The following is a 13,629-nucleotide window of genomic DNA, read 5'->3' as shown; positions in this document are numbered from 1 at the left end:
ACAAATAAAAATGAGTTTTGGCTGCAAAGGTTTTTTAAAGGCAAAAACGAAAAAACGAACGCCCTTCATACCAGTGACAGGAAAGGAGATTGTGACTTAAAAAACCTTCTAACAACAAGAAGTATTCAACAGTGGACAAGGAATGTAGTGGGCTCTCCCCTTCTTGGAAGATTTTAAGCAGAGGCCAGACAGCTATCGCTCAGAGGTTCCTCATCTGTGATTCCAGACCCTCCAACATTTCTCCAATGAAAATAGGGACATTCAGTCATTATTATTATTATTATTATTATTATTATTTACCGTGCCCATCTGACTGGGTTGCCCAGTCAGCTTTCAACATATATAAAAGCATAATAAAGCTATAAAGCCACTTCCGCCCTGCAGAGGAGGTGGGATTGTGGGCGTCCCAGCCCTCACGCCATTGGGGGGAATCCCCGACCGCATCACCCCCTGGCCAGCAAATCGGCTGGCTCTGGGGGCGTGGCCTGCCCTATTTAAGGTAGGTGTGGCCAGGGATCTCCCTCTTTTCCCGCCTACCAGCTGTTCCTGTTCCTTTAAGGTTTTCATTCCTTGACCTTGCTATGGACCTCGGTTGGTTGCCGTTGAGGGGCCTGGTAGGAATTTTTCCACTTGGCAAATTGGCACCAGCCCCTTGGTTTTCACCTACCTCATAGCAAATCGTCACAACTTTCTGGGTATTGGAGGTTAGGCATTGGTATTGTTCTGTAGATGGAAGAGGGGAGGTAACGCCATCACCTGCCCTGCATATTGAAGGGTAGTCCGATAAAGGATTCTGGGGGCCGTGGCCCTGTCCAAAGCCTATGGAGGTGAGGGCCTAAGGCACGCCCCTATCAGTGACCCCGGGGGAGTTCCTAGTTGATGTGCATCAGCAGGACTCCCCCTACTGGTGGTTAACCCTTCCCGGACTTCAAGCAGACGGGCTGGAGTCGGATATAGTCGGTTAGGACCAATGCCTAAGCCAATACCACTCATCCCTTGCAACCAAGTTGTGGCCTTATTTAGCCCATTAGCCTTAATAATTGTGTCATGTGTCTTTATTTCCACTGGGGAAGGCGGGAACTCGCCACGCAAAGGGCCGCCTTCAGGTATCTTGTAAAGGTTGTCTAGTTCCTTATCTTCTTGGCTCGGGGGTCGCATGACTCCAGACCCTCCAACATTTCTCTGATGAATATAGGGATGTACTACGGAAAAGCAGGACATTCCAGAATCAAATCAGAAACCGGGACGGCTTCTGTAAATCCAGGACTGTCCCTGGAAAATAGAGGCGCTTGGAGGGTTTGTGATTCCCTTCCAACTCTGCCATTCAATGACTCCACGAAGTCCAAGCCTAGCTCACCGTTTCCGCAAAGACAGAGAGCCTTCCCTCGGCCGACTTGTTGAATTCCTTCTCGTCCACGGCCAGCCCCAGCCACAGTTGCACCCGGATCTGGGCCGGGATCCTGGGCCCCATCACCTCTCCTTGAGGACACTGAGACAAAACCGGGAAGAAGCCGTCAAAATCCAGCATCCCATGAAGTTATATGGCTTTAGTAGAAATGTTATAAGGAATTAAGTATAAATAGATTAATAGAGTATTAAAGGGAAAAATAAGGTTAGAATCTGTTAAGATAATTAAAAGATAGAAAGCAGAGGAAGATGGAAAGGAATTGCTGAAACAATTAACAGAAGTGGAATACAAAAAGGGAGGTGTGAGGAGGTCACTGAAATAAGTGAATGAAAGATAAGATACGGAAATTGTTTGATTTTTTTTTAATTGTTTTTGTTCTGTTAGTTTAGTGTGTTGTGTAGTGTTTTTGTATTGTGTTGTGTTGTTCTTTTTTCTTTTTCTTTTTTTGTGTGTTTGAATTGTTGGAAAAGTAATAAATATTATTTTTAAAAAATAAATAAATAAATAAAACAAAATCCAGCATCCCTCTGCCTTCCAGGGCGATGGCTGGATCACAGCTCTTGCTGAAAGCCCCACTTCACCCCCCCCCCCAAGTCTCATCCCATCCCTATTTTGGGGTGTCAATCATTTCGTTTGGTGGTGCCTAAACTTGGGAATTCCCTGCTGGTTGATATCAACTCTTTAGGGCACCAGCTAAAAACAAGCCTATCCAAGTTACTAAGGAAGTTGGCAAGAATTATATATATATATATATATATATATATATATATATATATATTATTTATAATTTCCATTTTACAACAAACAAAAAGCAAAATCCTCTTAAAAATCAAGTTATTACATATATCGTATTTCAACTCCCCTCCCACTCTTTCTGCAGTTCCTTATGTTTATAATATTCCTTATATTTATAATATTTCCAAATGAAAACTATTTATTGCTTATCAGAATTTGAACCTGTTTCAGTATTTTAACTTTGGGTACGTTTTAAAGTATTACTGTGTATTTATCCCAACCATTTTACAGTTTTCTCTCTTTGCAAAAGTGCGTCAAGGTTGTTATTTCTGCAATCCGGCGCCCTAAACATTTCACAAAAGGAATTGATTTTCTTTCCTTTTTCCTTAAAGACATTTTGGCACCAACGGAGCCTACCTTCAAGAAAATGGTCTGGAGCTTCCCGCAGTTTTTGCCGCAGCAACTGGCCCCGCTCCGGGAAAAGAGGACCTCGTGGGCTGGCACCCGTGCGTAAGCTACGCGCCGGTCTCCCTGCAACATCCAGATGACCACGTCTGGCAGGCTGTTCTGAGGCTGGAAAAGAGGTTTGGGGGCAAAGCTGTTGAGCTGTTTGGGCAAGATCACGAAAAAGGCATTTTAAAGCTATTTTTATGGGGAAACAGGAAAAAAAATGGCACTGTCGATATGGGCTGCCATACGCCTGGATTTTCCCGGACATTTCCCCGATTTTCACATGGACACTGCTGTCAACCACAGGATTCCAGATATGTCCAGGAAAATCGAATGTATGGCAACCCTACTCGTGAGAAAAGCCAGGCGGCAAAGAGGGTGACTACATTCTGCATGGACTGGTTGCAAGGCAACATGTGCAAATGGCTTTAGATACCTATTAGGTCCATAAATTACCATATAGCATATATTCAACAACAAAAAACCAGCGACAATTTGTTGTTGACAAAGGACAGCTGGACATATAAAGGGTCCCATTACCTTCAGGAGCTGAGGGCCTCATCAAACATAAATCAGGCCCTGCCCAGATGTTTAGAAAACTGGTTTTAACTTTCCAAAAGTTATTTTAACTTTTTGAAAGCCTTCAATCATTGTTGACCATTCCTCTTGTTTTATCTTTTTTGCAAACCACTTTTAGGGTTCTTTTTATAGAAGCAAGTGATGTGCAAACTTTACGAAATGAACACATGCGAGGCAAGGCCCTCACCTCCTCTGCCATGGATTTCAGCCTGGAGAGCCAGTCCTCCGCCTGGTCCAGCACCATCTGTAGGTCAGAGTCTTCATGCTTCAACCTCAGAGCCGCCTCAACAATCTGGTTGAGATTGGTGCTGCGGAAGCGATACAGGAACTTGTCCAGATGGGTGCTGGTTGGCTTCTGGGTGACGTCCACCAGCGGCTGGCTGTGGAGGGCAAAGAGCAGGAGGGAATCACCCCAAGGGTTTGCCGAGAAGGACCTCCCGGTGCGAGGCTGACCCCAGAGAGGACATGTTAAGGATAACAGTTTAATTGCATACTAAAATGCAGAGTTTCTATATGTGCTAAAACAGCTAGCAAAAAGAAGTACAAAAGCAAACATCAGGAAAGGGGGGGGCAGGAAGTGAAGAAGAAAATTGTGTATATGATGAAAAATGTTTGGGAATATTTTTGGAGATTTAATAAAAATGATAGATCTATAAAGAGAATGCCAGCATGTGCATTGTTGAAAGGTTTGACATTGGAAAATTCCCCTGAGGTATACGAAAACTCACTGGGTGTTTAGCAGGCTAATAATTAACTCAATAACTTTGGACGGATTTGGACGGATTTGTAAAAATCTGAAAACTAATAAAAATATATATTTTAAAAAAACAGTTAGCGTTTTCTGCTAGTTTACACGTGAGTGTTTAACCTTAGATCACACGATCAAGGTATTCAATTGCAAAACTCCATTTTGAAGGGAGTTGTCTTAGTCTTTTATTCCTGGGCAAAGTCAAAGAAGGATGTGCTAATGATGCCTCTAGAGGAGAAACAGCCTCAGGCTGGAATGCAGGCAGATGGAGGCTGTAAGGAGAGAGACTTTTGAACCTAGGTCTGTTTAGAATTATATTATATATCTAAAGAAGATGCTGAGCCCATGCTTGGCAAAGCAAGGAATCATTTGGATGTCCCATTGATTTGGTTTTGTACCTGTTTGGGAGAAGTTTTAGTTAGTAAATCTTTGCATCATATTTCTGGGTCTGGACAATTTGTATTTCCAAAAAGGAGTCCGTTTTTATGCATCCAATTGCTTCAAACTGTGCAATATTAATATTTGCAATAGGTTTGTCTCCTCCCTGCCATAGCTCTGTAGCAGAACATCTGCCTTGCAAGCATCTCGGGGGCGGATCGTCAATTTATCTTGCTTCTAGTGCTGAGATACTTATTATTCTGAATTGCATTGTGATCTTTTTATCATATAAGCTGGAAACTTTCAGAAGCTTTGCTTGGAAAGGTAGAGTATAAGCATCTTGAGTCAGCATTTCTTTTTGAAAAGCAGAATCGGTTGCCTTCCTGAAGAAATCTGAAATCTTTCCACCCTTCATGCCTCTATCTGATACCTTCCTTTCTTTGCCCTCCATTGGAAATGCACTTTGCATGCGCCTAGAGACACCCTTTCCTTTATCACAAAATTTGGAGAAGCGTGAATTTCAAAGGACAGCTCTAGTCCCATCAACTTCTTGGGTTCGAGAACATAAACACAACAAGGGCACTGGACTGGATCAGTCCAAAGAAACCCTTCTACCCTAGCATCCTGTTCAGATGCCTGTCAGAAACCCCAGCCCTGCGCCCGAGTAAATGTGCATAGGCTCATTGTCTTTAGTTGGCTCCCATCCAAGTACTAACCAACCCTAACTCTGCTTAGCTTCAAAGATCAGATATGCTAAGATTGATAAGGCCACAGGCACTTTTTTCAAATTAAATTCTTTCAACATATAACAACATGATACAGATTTTTAAAAATGAAATATCCCACCCTAACCCGGAAGCTGGCATTCAGGCAATACAGGTCCAATTAAAGCCAAAGGACTTCTTATCCCAGACTATAGGTAAAGGTAAAGGGACCCCTGACCATTAGGTCCAGTCGTGGCCGACTCTGGGGTTGCGTGCTCATCTCGCTTTACTGGCTGAGGGAGCCGGCGTACAGCTTCCGGGTCATGTGGCCAGCAGGACTAAGCCGCTTCTGGTGATCCAGAGCAGCGCACAGAAACACCGTTTACTTTCCTGCCGGAGCAGTACCTATTTTTCTACTTGCACTTTGACGTGCCTTCGAACTGCTAGGTTGGCAGGAGCAGGGACCGAGCAACGGGAGCTCACCCCATCGCAGGGATTCGAACTGTCAACCTTCTGATCGGCAAGCCCAAGAGGCTCTGTGGTTTAGAACTAAAGGTAAAGGTAAAGGGACCCCTGACCATTAGGTCCAGTCGTGACTGACTCTGGGGTTGCGGCACTCATCTCGCTTTACTGGCCGAGGGAGCCGGCATACATCTTCTGGGTCATGTGGCCAGCAGGACTAAACCACTTCTGGCGAACCAGAGCAGCGCACAGAAATGCCGTTTACCTTCCTGCCGGAGCAGTACCTATTTATCTACTTGCACTTTGACGTGTTTTCGAACTGCTAGGTGGGCAGGAACAGGGACCGAGCAACGGGAGCTCACCCCGTCGCGGGGAATCGAACTGACGGCCTTCAGATCGGCAAGTCCTAGGCTCTGTGGTTTAACCCACAGCGCCACCCGCGTCCCAGACTATGCTTTGCATCAAAGGCAACGAACAGTTTAAGTTTTATAAAATGAGGGGAGTCCTCTGTTTTCAGCTTTGTCCGAAATAGAGCTCTGCCATTCCGTTACAAAGGAGCCTTTGGGCTTGGAGCCTCGTGCCAATTTTATTTCAGGCTTCCCCCCCCCCCCCAAGTGCTGTCTGCCTCTTGAAACAATTTGTCAAGGAACCACCCTCTGAGTTCTTCCAGGATCTCCTGACTCTGAGCTGCAAGAAGAAGAGAACTTAGCAGAGGTTTGAGCTGAAAGTGAAGACCGTCTCCCGTGAAAAGATGGAAAGGAGCCAACTCTGGACACTGAGATATCTTTTGTCCAGTAATTGCCTGTTATTTGGACCAAAACTACCCTGCATTGAGCAACCGCCACCTTCCCTGCTGTTGCCATCGACACGACATCATTTCCCCTTCTCCCAGGACAGCTGCTGTGGCTCAGTGATTTATTCCAAGCGGAAACGACAGACCACAGGCCAGGGGGAGAGAGAGGGAGCCCAGGAGCCCAGCCTGCACAAAACGCCGGCTTGGCCGCTTCGCCAGCGATATCTCCCCCTGGTTTAATTGAGTTTTTCTTGGAAGGAGGCTTCCCTCCGGGAAAACAAAGTCCCGGGAATTGACCCAGGTCATGTATGACACACGCGCAGCAGACTCGGGGGTGTCTTGGGCTGTTTGCAAACAAGCATGTCGTCTTATAGGGGAGAGAAGAATCGGCGAATGGGGCAAAGAGAGAGAGAGAGAGAACAAGAGAAGCTCCTTCTGAGGGGCTCAGAAAAAAACACCAGGAACTGGGAAGATGCAGTGACACCCATCCCACATATCGAGCAGTTTGTTCCTGGAGAGTTTCCAGCTGTGCTGCTTGGACTTTGCCAGCGGCTCCCAGTTAGCTTTTGCCTAACCCAGGGTTTGGGGACATGGGTGGCGCTGTGGGTTAAACCACAGAGCCTAGGGCTTGCCAATCAGAAGGTCGGCTGTTTGAATCCCCGCGACGGGGTGAGCTCCTGTTGCTCGGTCCCAGCTCCTGCCAACCTAGCAGTTTGAAAGCACGTCAAACTGCAAGTAGATAAATAGGTACCGCTCCAGCAGGAAGGTAAATGGTGTTTCCGTGCACTGCTCTGGTTCGTCAGAAGTGGCTTAGTCATGCTGGCCACATGACCTGGAAGCTGTACGCCGGCTCCCTCGGCCAGTAAAGCGAGATGAGCGCCGCAACCCCAGAGTCGGTCACGACTGGACCCAATGGTCAGGAGTCCCTTTACCTTTACTTCAACCCAGGGTTCAGCAACCTTTCTCAGCTGGGGGCTGGGTTATATTTTTTGGGGGGAAATGAGCGAATTCCTATGCCCCACAAATAACCCAGAGATGCATTTTAAATAAAAGCACACATTCTACTCATGTAAAAACACGCTGATTCCCAGACCGTTCGTGAGCCGGATTTAGAAGGCGATTGGGCCGCATCCGGCCCCCGGGCCTTAGGCTGCCCACCCCTGGGCCTAACCTATGGTTTCCGCCCCTTCAGAAGCCAGCAGTCTAGGCAGCTTATTCATAGAATCATAGAATGGTAGGTTTGGAAGGGACCCCCAAGGGCCATCCAGTCCACCCCCTGCAATGCAGGAATCTCAACTAAATGATCCCTGGCAGGTGGCTATCCAAGCTCTGCTTCAAAACCTCTGAGAAGGGAGAGTCCAGCACCTCTGTTGAGTCACAATCTCCTTTTGTGGGGATTGGCTGAGGAGACCTGGCCAGATGGGCGGGGTATAAGTAATAAGTTGTTGTTGTTATCAATTTTATTATTATCAATTATTTTATTATTATTATTATTATTATTATTATTATTATCAATATTCTTCCTGGTCATTGACCGTATTAAAGATATTTGATTTTGATTTCCTCATAAATAAAATTATCAATATTATTATTATCAATTATTTTTTATTATCACCAATTTTATTATTATCATCAATTATTTTATTGTTGTTGTTGTTGTTGTTGTTGTTGTTGTTGTTGTTGTTATCCCTTCTGCTCATTTGTAGCCCTCTTCAAATATCTGAAACACAGAAAATGGAGCAAGCTGGTTTTCTGCTTCTCCAGAAGGGAGGACCCAAACCAACAGATTCAAAGAAAGAGAAAGGAGATTCTGTCACCACATGAGGAAGAATTTTCTGGCAGTTAAGATCTGCTTGGCGGTGGAAGAGACTCCCCCTTGGGAGGTGATCGACTCTCCTTCCTTGGAGGTTTAGAAGCAGAGGTTGAATGGCCCTCTGTCAGGGATGCTTGAGCTGAGATTCCTGCATTGCAGGGGGTTGGTCTGGATGACCCTCAGGGTCCCTTCCCACTTGACCATTCTTTGATTCCATGAGAGAAGCCTGCATGGACCAAAGCCTGCTTCACCCTTGTTAAATTTTTCAGGCAATGCAAGACGCCTTTCGTTGCAAGAGACCAGCACACACTCACCCCTCTCTCTCAGTCTCTCTCTGCATGCTGGAATATGTGATATTCCTCAAACACACAGCAGCCTACAGGGCACAAATGTGCACCCAAGAACCAAGGACTCTTTGGGGGGAGAGGGGGTATTTTGTAAGGCACACTGCCTCTTCAAAGGACCACAATCCTTGCAGGTCCTTATGGTTTTTCTTGCAAACCTGTCGAGAACGGGCCATAGATGCCCAGTTAGCAGACCCTCCTAGAGTCCCTATGTTCCAGGAAAAACTAAAGATTTAAAGAAGCCATCCTTGTTTCTGATTTGATCCCTCGTTTCCTTAGGTAAAGGTAAAGGGACCCCTGACCATTAGGTTCAGTCGTGACCGACTCTGGGGTTGCGCGTTCATCTCGCTCTATAGGCCGAGGGAGCCGGTGTTTGTCTGCAGACAGCTTCCGGGTCATGTGGCCAGCAGGACTAAGCCGCTTCTGGCGAACCAGAGCAGCACATGGGAACGCCGTTTACCTTCCCGCCAGAGCGGTACCTATTTATCTACTTGCACTTTGACGTGCTTTCGAACTGCTACTCGTTTCCTTAGGACGTCCCTATTTTCATGGGAGAAATGTTGGAACATATGGAGTTATCCGACCCCCAAGTCATCTGTGGGGGTGCCTCAGGGTTCCGTCCTCTCCCCCATGCTTTTCAACATCAACATGCAGCCTCTGGGAGAGATCATCATGGAGTTTGGGCTGGGTGTTCATCAGTATGCGGATGATACCCAGTTCTACCTGTCTTTCAAATCGGAAACAGTGAAGGTGGTGAAGGTTCTGTGTGAGTGTCTGGAGGCAGTTGGAGGATGGATGGCGGCTAACAGATTGAGGTTGAATCCTGACAAGACAGAAGTACTGCTTTTGGGAGACAGGAGGAGGGCGGGTATGGGGGACTCCCTGGTCCGGTATGGGGTCACTGTGCCTCTGAAGGACCAGGTGTGCAGCCTGGGAGTCATTCTGGACTCACAGCTGTCCATGGAGGCGCAGGTCAACTCTGTATCCAGGGCAGCTGTCTATCAGCTCCATCTGATATGCAGGATGAGACCCTACCTGCCCATGGACTGCCTCGCCAGAGTGGTGTATGCTCTGGTTATCTCCTGCTTGGACTACTGCAATGCGCTCTATGTGGGGCTACCTTTGAAGGTGACCCAGAAACTGCAACTAATCCAGAATGCAGCAGCCAGACTGGTGACTGGGAGTGGCTGCTGAGACTACATACCGGTCCTGAAAGACCTACATTGGCTCCCAGTATGTTTCCGAACACAATTCAAAGTGTTGGTGCTGACCTTTAAAGCCCTAAACGGCCTCGGTCCTGTATACCTGAAGGAGTGTCTCCACCCCCATCGTTCTGCCCAGACGCTGAGGTCCAGCTCCGAGGGCCTTCTGGCAGTTCCCTCACTGCAAGAAGTCAAGTTACAGGGAACCAGGCAGAGGGCCTTCTCGGTGGTGGCACCCGCCCTGTGGAACACCCTCCTACCAGATGTCAAAGAGAACAACAACTACCAGACTTTTAGAAGACATCTGAAGGCATCCCTGTTTAGGGAAGCTTTTAATGTTTAACAGACCACTGTATTTTAATACTCTGTTGGAAGCCGCCCAGAGTGGCTGGGGAAACCCAGCCAGATGGGCGGGGTATAAATAATAAATTCTATTCTATTCTATTCTGAAGGCAGCCCTGTATAGGGAAGTTTAAAAAAAATGTTCAATGTTTTATTATGTTTTTCTATATGTTAGAAACAGCCCAGAGCGGCTGGGGCAACCCAGTCAGATGGGTGGGGTATAAAAAGTACAATTATCATTATGCGACAGGACATCCATATTTTCATGGGAGAAATGTTGGAGGGTAGGGAGTTATCTGACCCCTGAGCCGTCTGAAGGCAATCCTGTAGAGGGAAGATTTTTTAAAAATATGTTTTATTATGTTTATATATATTTTGGAAGCAGGCCAGAGTGGCTGGGGAAACCCAGTCAGATGGGAGCGGTATGAAAAGTAAAATTATCATTCTGCAGTAGGACGTTCCTGTTTTCCTGGGAGAAATGTTGGAGGGTATGAGTTAGGAACCAGCCGTGAGGCCGTGAACTGGAGGCGGCTGTCTGCCCCCCCCCCCAATTGAGGGTCTGCCCTGAAACACAATGAGGCCCATTCAGGTAGGCAGCCCACCGAGTGGAAATTTACGACCTGCCTCAAGTATCGCTTTTTCAAATCCGTGCCTTGGCTCGGCCGATGCTCCGAGCCAGAAGGACGGCATTCTTTGCTGCCAGGGACCCCCTCCAACCCAAACAACCCGGCTCGTAACAACCCCACAGAAAGAGGCTGGCGGCCCCACAGACCCCTACCTGCAGTCCGCGATGACCTCATCGATCAGCCGAGCGACAAGGGTGTCCAGGTCGCCCACGGAGCACTTGGCTTTGATGGCCAGCTGGACCAGTGCCAAGTTCTCTTCCTACATTGGGGAGAAAGAGAGGGGAAAAACCACACCGCTGGAATCACACATGCACACAGACCACTAGGCAAGACTGCCAGCTTGTGGGTGCGGAAGCGGGGCGGGAGCTGTGTTGCAGGAATTTATGTATAGGTTGGGGGGGTTGCCCCTCCAGCAGATATCACGCACATGCAGCACACTACCAAAATCAGCACAATCGCTTTTGTGACTTTTGTGATTTGTGCCCACGAAACACTTCATCAAAGTTTCTTCCTATCTGTTCAAAGGGCCTTTGCTGCACGATACCAAATGTAAGAATTTACTGATAAATGTATCTCTGTACTGGCTCACTGGGAAAACTTCAGAAATTCATATAGACAGGTGAGCTCAGCTACTCAGCAGCCCCTCTGCCTGAGTGATAATTCCTGGCATCCTGATACCTAAATGCCAGACAGGTAGCCATTCCAGAAATCACAAACCCAGATGAAGACAAAAGGGTGTGATGAACTTGGCTGGGAAACAGGGAAATGTAAATATCTATTTTGTTACACTTGATGGGTGTTTGGTGGAGAGCAAGGGGAACCATGGGGCAGGGTCCAGGATGCTCAGATTACTGCCACCAGACCTCCCCTTTCATGATGTAAACGTGATGTATGAGTGATGTAGTTTGGGGGGGATGTAACATGGGGATTAGCAGCTAATAAAAGTTTGGGGGCTCTTTTGTTGGGGGCTTCCATCTTGTTCCACCTTGTGGCAGGTGGGAGTCCTGTCGCGATAATCTTCAGTCAAGACCAAGCCTACTGGTTGCTGTTTTGCTCTGCTATTCCTGGCTGGTGGCCTTGTTTTTTGTCCAAGGGAGCCCTCAGATTTCTCTGTTAATAGCTGGAAGTGTTTCACCAGCTACGGCCATTCCTGGACACGGAGAGGTTTGCCACAGCAACTCATGCGCTTGTTGTTCCAAGTCTGGGTTGCTGCAATGCACTCCGTGTGGGGCTTCCCTAGTGCTGCAGCGAGGGCAGGATGCTGCAGTCCAATTGCTGACAGGAGGGAAGTCTTGGCAGGATCTCACTCCTGTGCTCAGAGGGGGCACTGCTTGGCAATCTCAGACCCTCCAAAGGGTCCCTGTTTTCCAGGGACGTCCCTGATTTAGAGAAGCCGTCCCGGTTTCCAATTTGATCCCGGAATGTCCCACTTTTCCTTAAAGGTAAAGGGTAAAGGGACCCCTGACCATTAGGTCCAGTCGTGACCGACTCTGAGGTTGTGGCGCTCATCTCGCTTTATTGGCCGAGGGAGCTGGCGTTTGTCCGCAGACAGCTTCCAGGTCATGTGGCCAGCATGACTAAGCCGCTTCTGGCGAAACGCCATTTACCTTCCCGCCGCAGCGGTACCTGTTTATCTACTTGCACTTTGACGTGCTTTCGAACTGCTAGATTGGCAGGAGCAGGGACCGATGGGTGGGGGAACCCAGTCAGATGTGTGTTGGGTATAAACAGTAAAGTTATCATGATGGAAGGGGACGTCCCTATTTTCACCAGAGAAATGTTGGAGGGTCTGCCATCTGCTGCCAGGCCAGGTCCAAGGTATTACTATTATTATATAAAGCACTTAACAACTTAGGATGAGTTTCGCTATGGCACTGCCTTGCCCCACAAGCCCCCACTTCGGATGGGGGACTTGGCATTAATACACATGCCCGTGCCATAGAACACAAGTCCCACACATGTAAAAACTTGATCGTTCACTGAGGCAGGACTGCCCTTTGGAACTCCCCGCCAATTGATCCCAAGCAGACTCCTTCCCTGCCCTCTTTTTGGCACCTGCTAAAAGCATTCTTGCTTAGACAAGACAAGCCAGATGCTTTGAAAGTTTGTGGTAGTTTTAATCTGTTTAATCTGTTCTGTTGCGCTTTTGACCTTCTGTATTTATTATTATTATTATTAATATTATTATTGACTTTATACCCAGCCACCTGGCTGGTTTTCCCCAGCAACTCTGGGCAACTTACAGCATATCTAAAAAGGTAATAAAAAACATAAAGCATTAAAACCCTCCCAATACGGGGCTGCCTTCAGATGTCTAAAATAAAATAAAATTTAAAAAATATTAATGGTTGTGATAATTTTATTGCCATACCTTTTTAGAAAATCACTTAGAGATTGTTTTTTCCCTACCATCCAGTAGGAGATACGTTTTATAAAACGCATATAGGGCAGGAAACCAGAGGCCCCTCCCAGCCTCTGTGTGCTTGTGGCAAGCTTGCCCCTGAGCCAGTGCAGAGTGCTTTCTCAGGACTAGGTCACTTGGGGCTGTCCAGGGGGGGTGTTGCCAAGTCGACTGGTCTCCCGTGAAGGCAGAGAAAGGCCCCCAAAAATGGGAGGAGGGAGAGTGTTAATGGGAGACGTTTAGGTCACTCACCAGCCGGTCCGCAGCGCCACAGAGGCGGTTCTGCACGTCGGTCCTGTGGCTGATGTCTTCCCAGTAGGAGGAAAGGACCACGACTGGCTTCACGTTGCCCCACGGCAGGTAGTAATACTGGCAGCCTGCAGGGATGGAAAACACCAAAAAGCCCCCAGCCAGTGAGACAAGGAGACAGAGACACAGATATATCTGACTTTCTGCCGGATCAGGCCAATGGCCCATCTACTCCACACCCTCCAACATTTCTGGATTGAAAACAGGGATGTCCTCTTCCGTGATAATAATCTTACTATTGATACCCCGCCCATCTGACTCTGGGCAGCTTCTAACATATATTAAAATATAATAAAAGGTTAAACTTTTCAGAAAAAACCCCTATCCAGGGTTGC

At 47.3% G+C, this 13,629-nt stretch overlaps 1 protein-coding gene across 8 annotated transcripts in view; it reads right to left on the bottom strand.

Annotated features, from left to right (window-relative positions):
• Positions 1–13,629, bottom strand: part of DYSF (dysferlin) — a 191,700-nt gene that overhangs the window by 122,891 nt on the left and 55,180 nt on the right. For all 8 annotated transcript variants that reach the window (XM_081020617.1, XM_081020619.1, XM_081020622.1 and 5 more), the window contains 5 exons: positions 13,238–13,362; positions 10,737–10,843; positions 3,360–3,552; positions 2,561–2,716; positions 1,358–1,489 (listed from right to left, as the gene is read on the bottom strand). In XM_081020617.1, the coding sequence (XP_080876743.1) occupies positions 1,358–1,489; positions 2,561–2,716; positions 3,360–3,552; positions 10,737–10,843; positions 13,238–13,362 (713 nt within the window). The remainder of the gene's footprint in view (positions 1–1,357; positions 1,490–2,560; positions 2,717–3,359; positions 3,553–10,736; positions 10,844–13,237; positions 13,363–13,629) is intronic.

The sequence above is a fragment of the Podarcis pityusensis genome, assembly GCF_964106645.2.
Source record: "Podarcis pityusensis genome assembly, chromosome: 9".
NCBI lineage: Eukaryota > Metazoa > Chordata > Lepidosauria > Squamata > Lacertidae > Podarcis > Podarcis pityusensis.
This window is presented reverse-complemented; position numbering and strand designations above follow the sequence as displayed.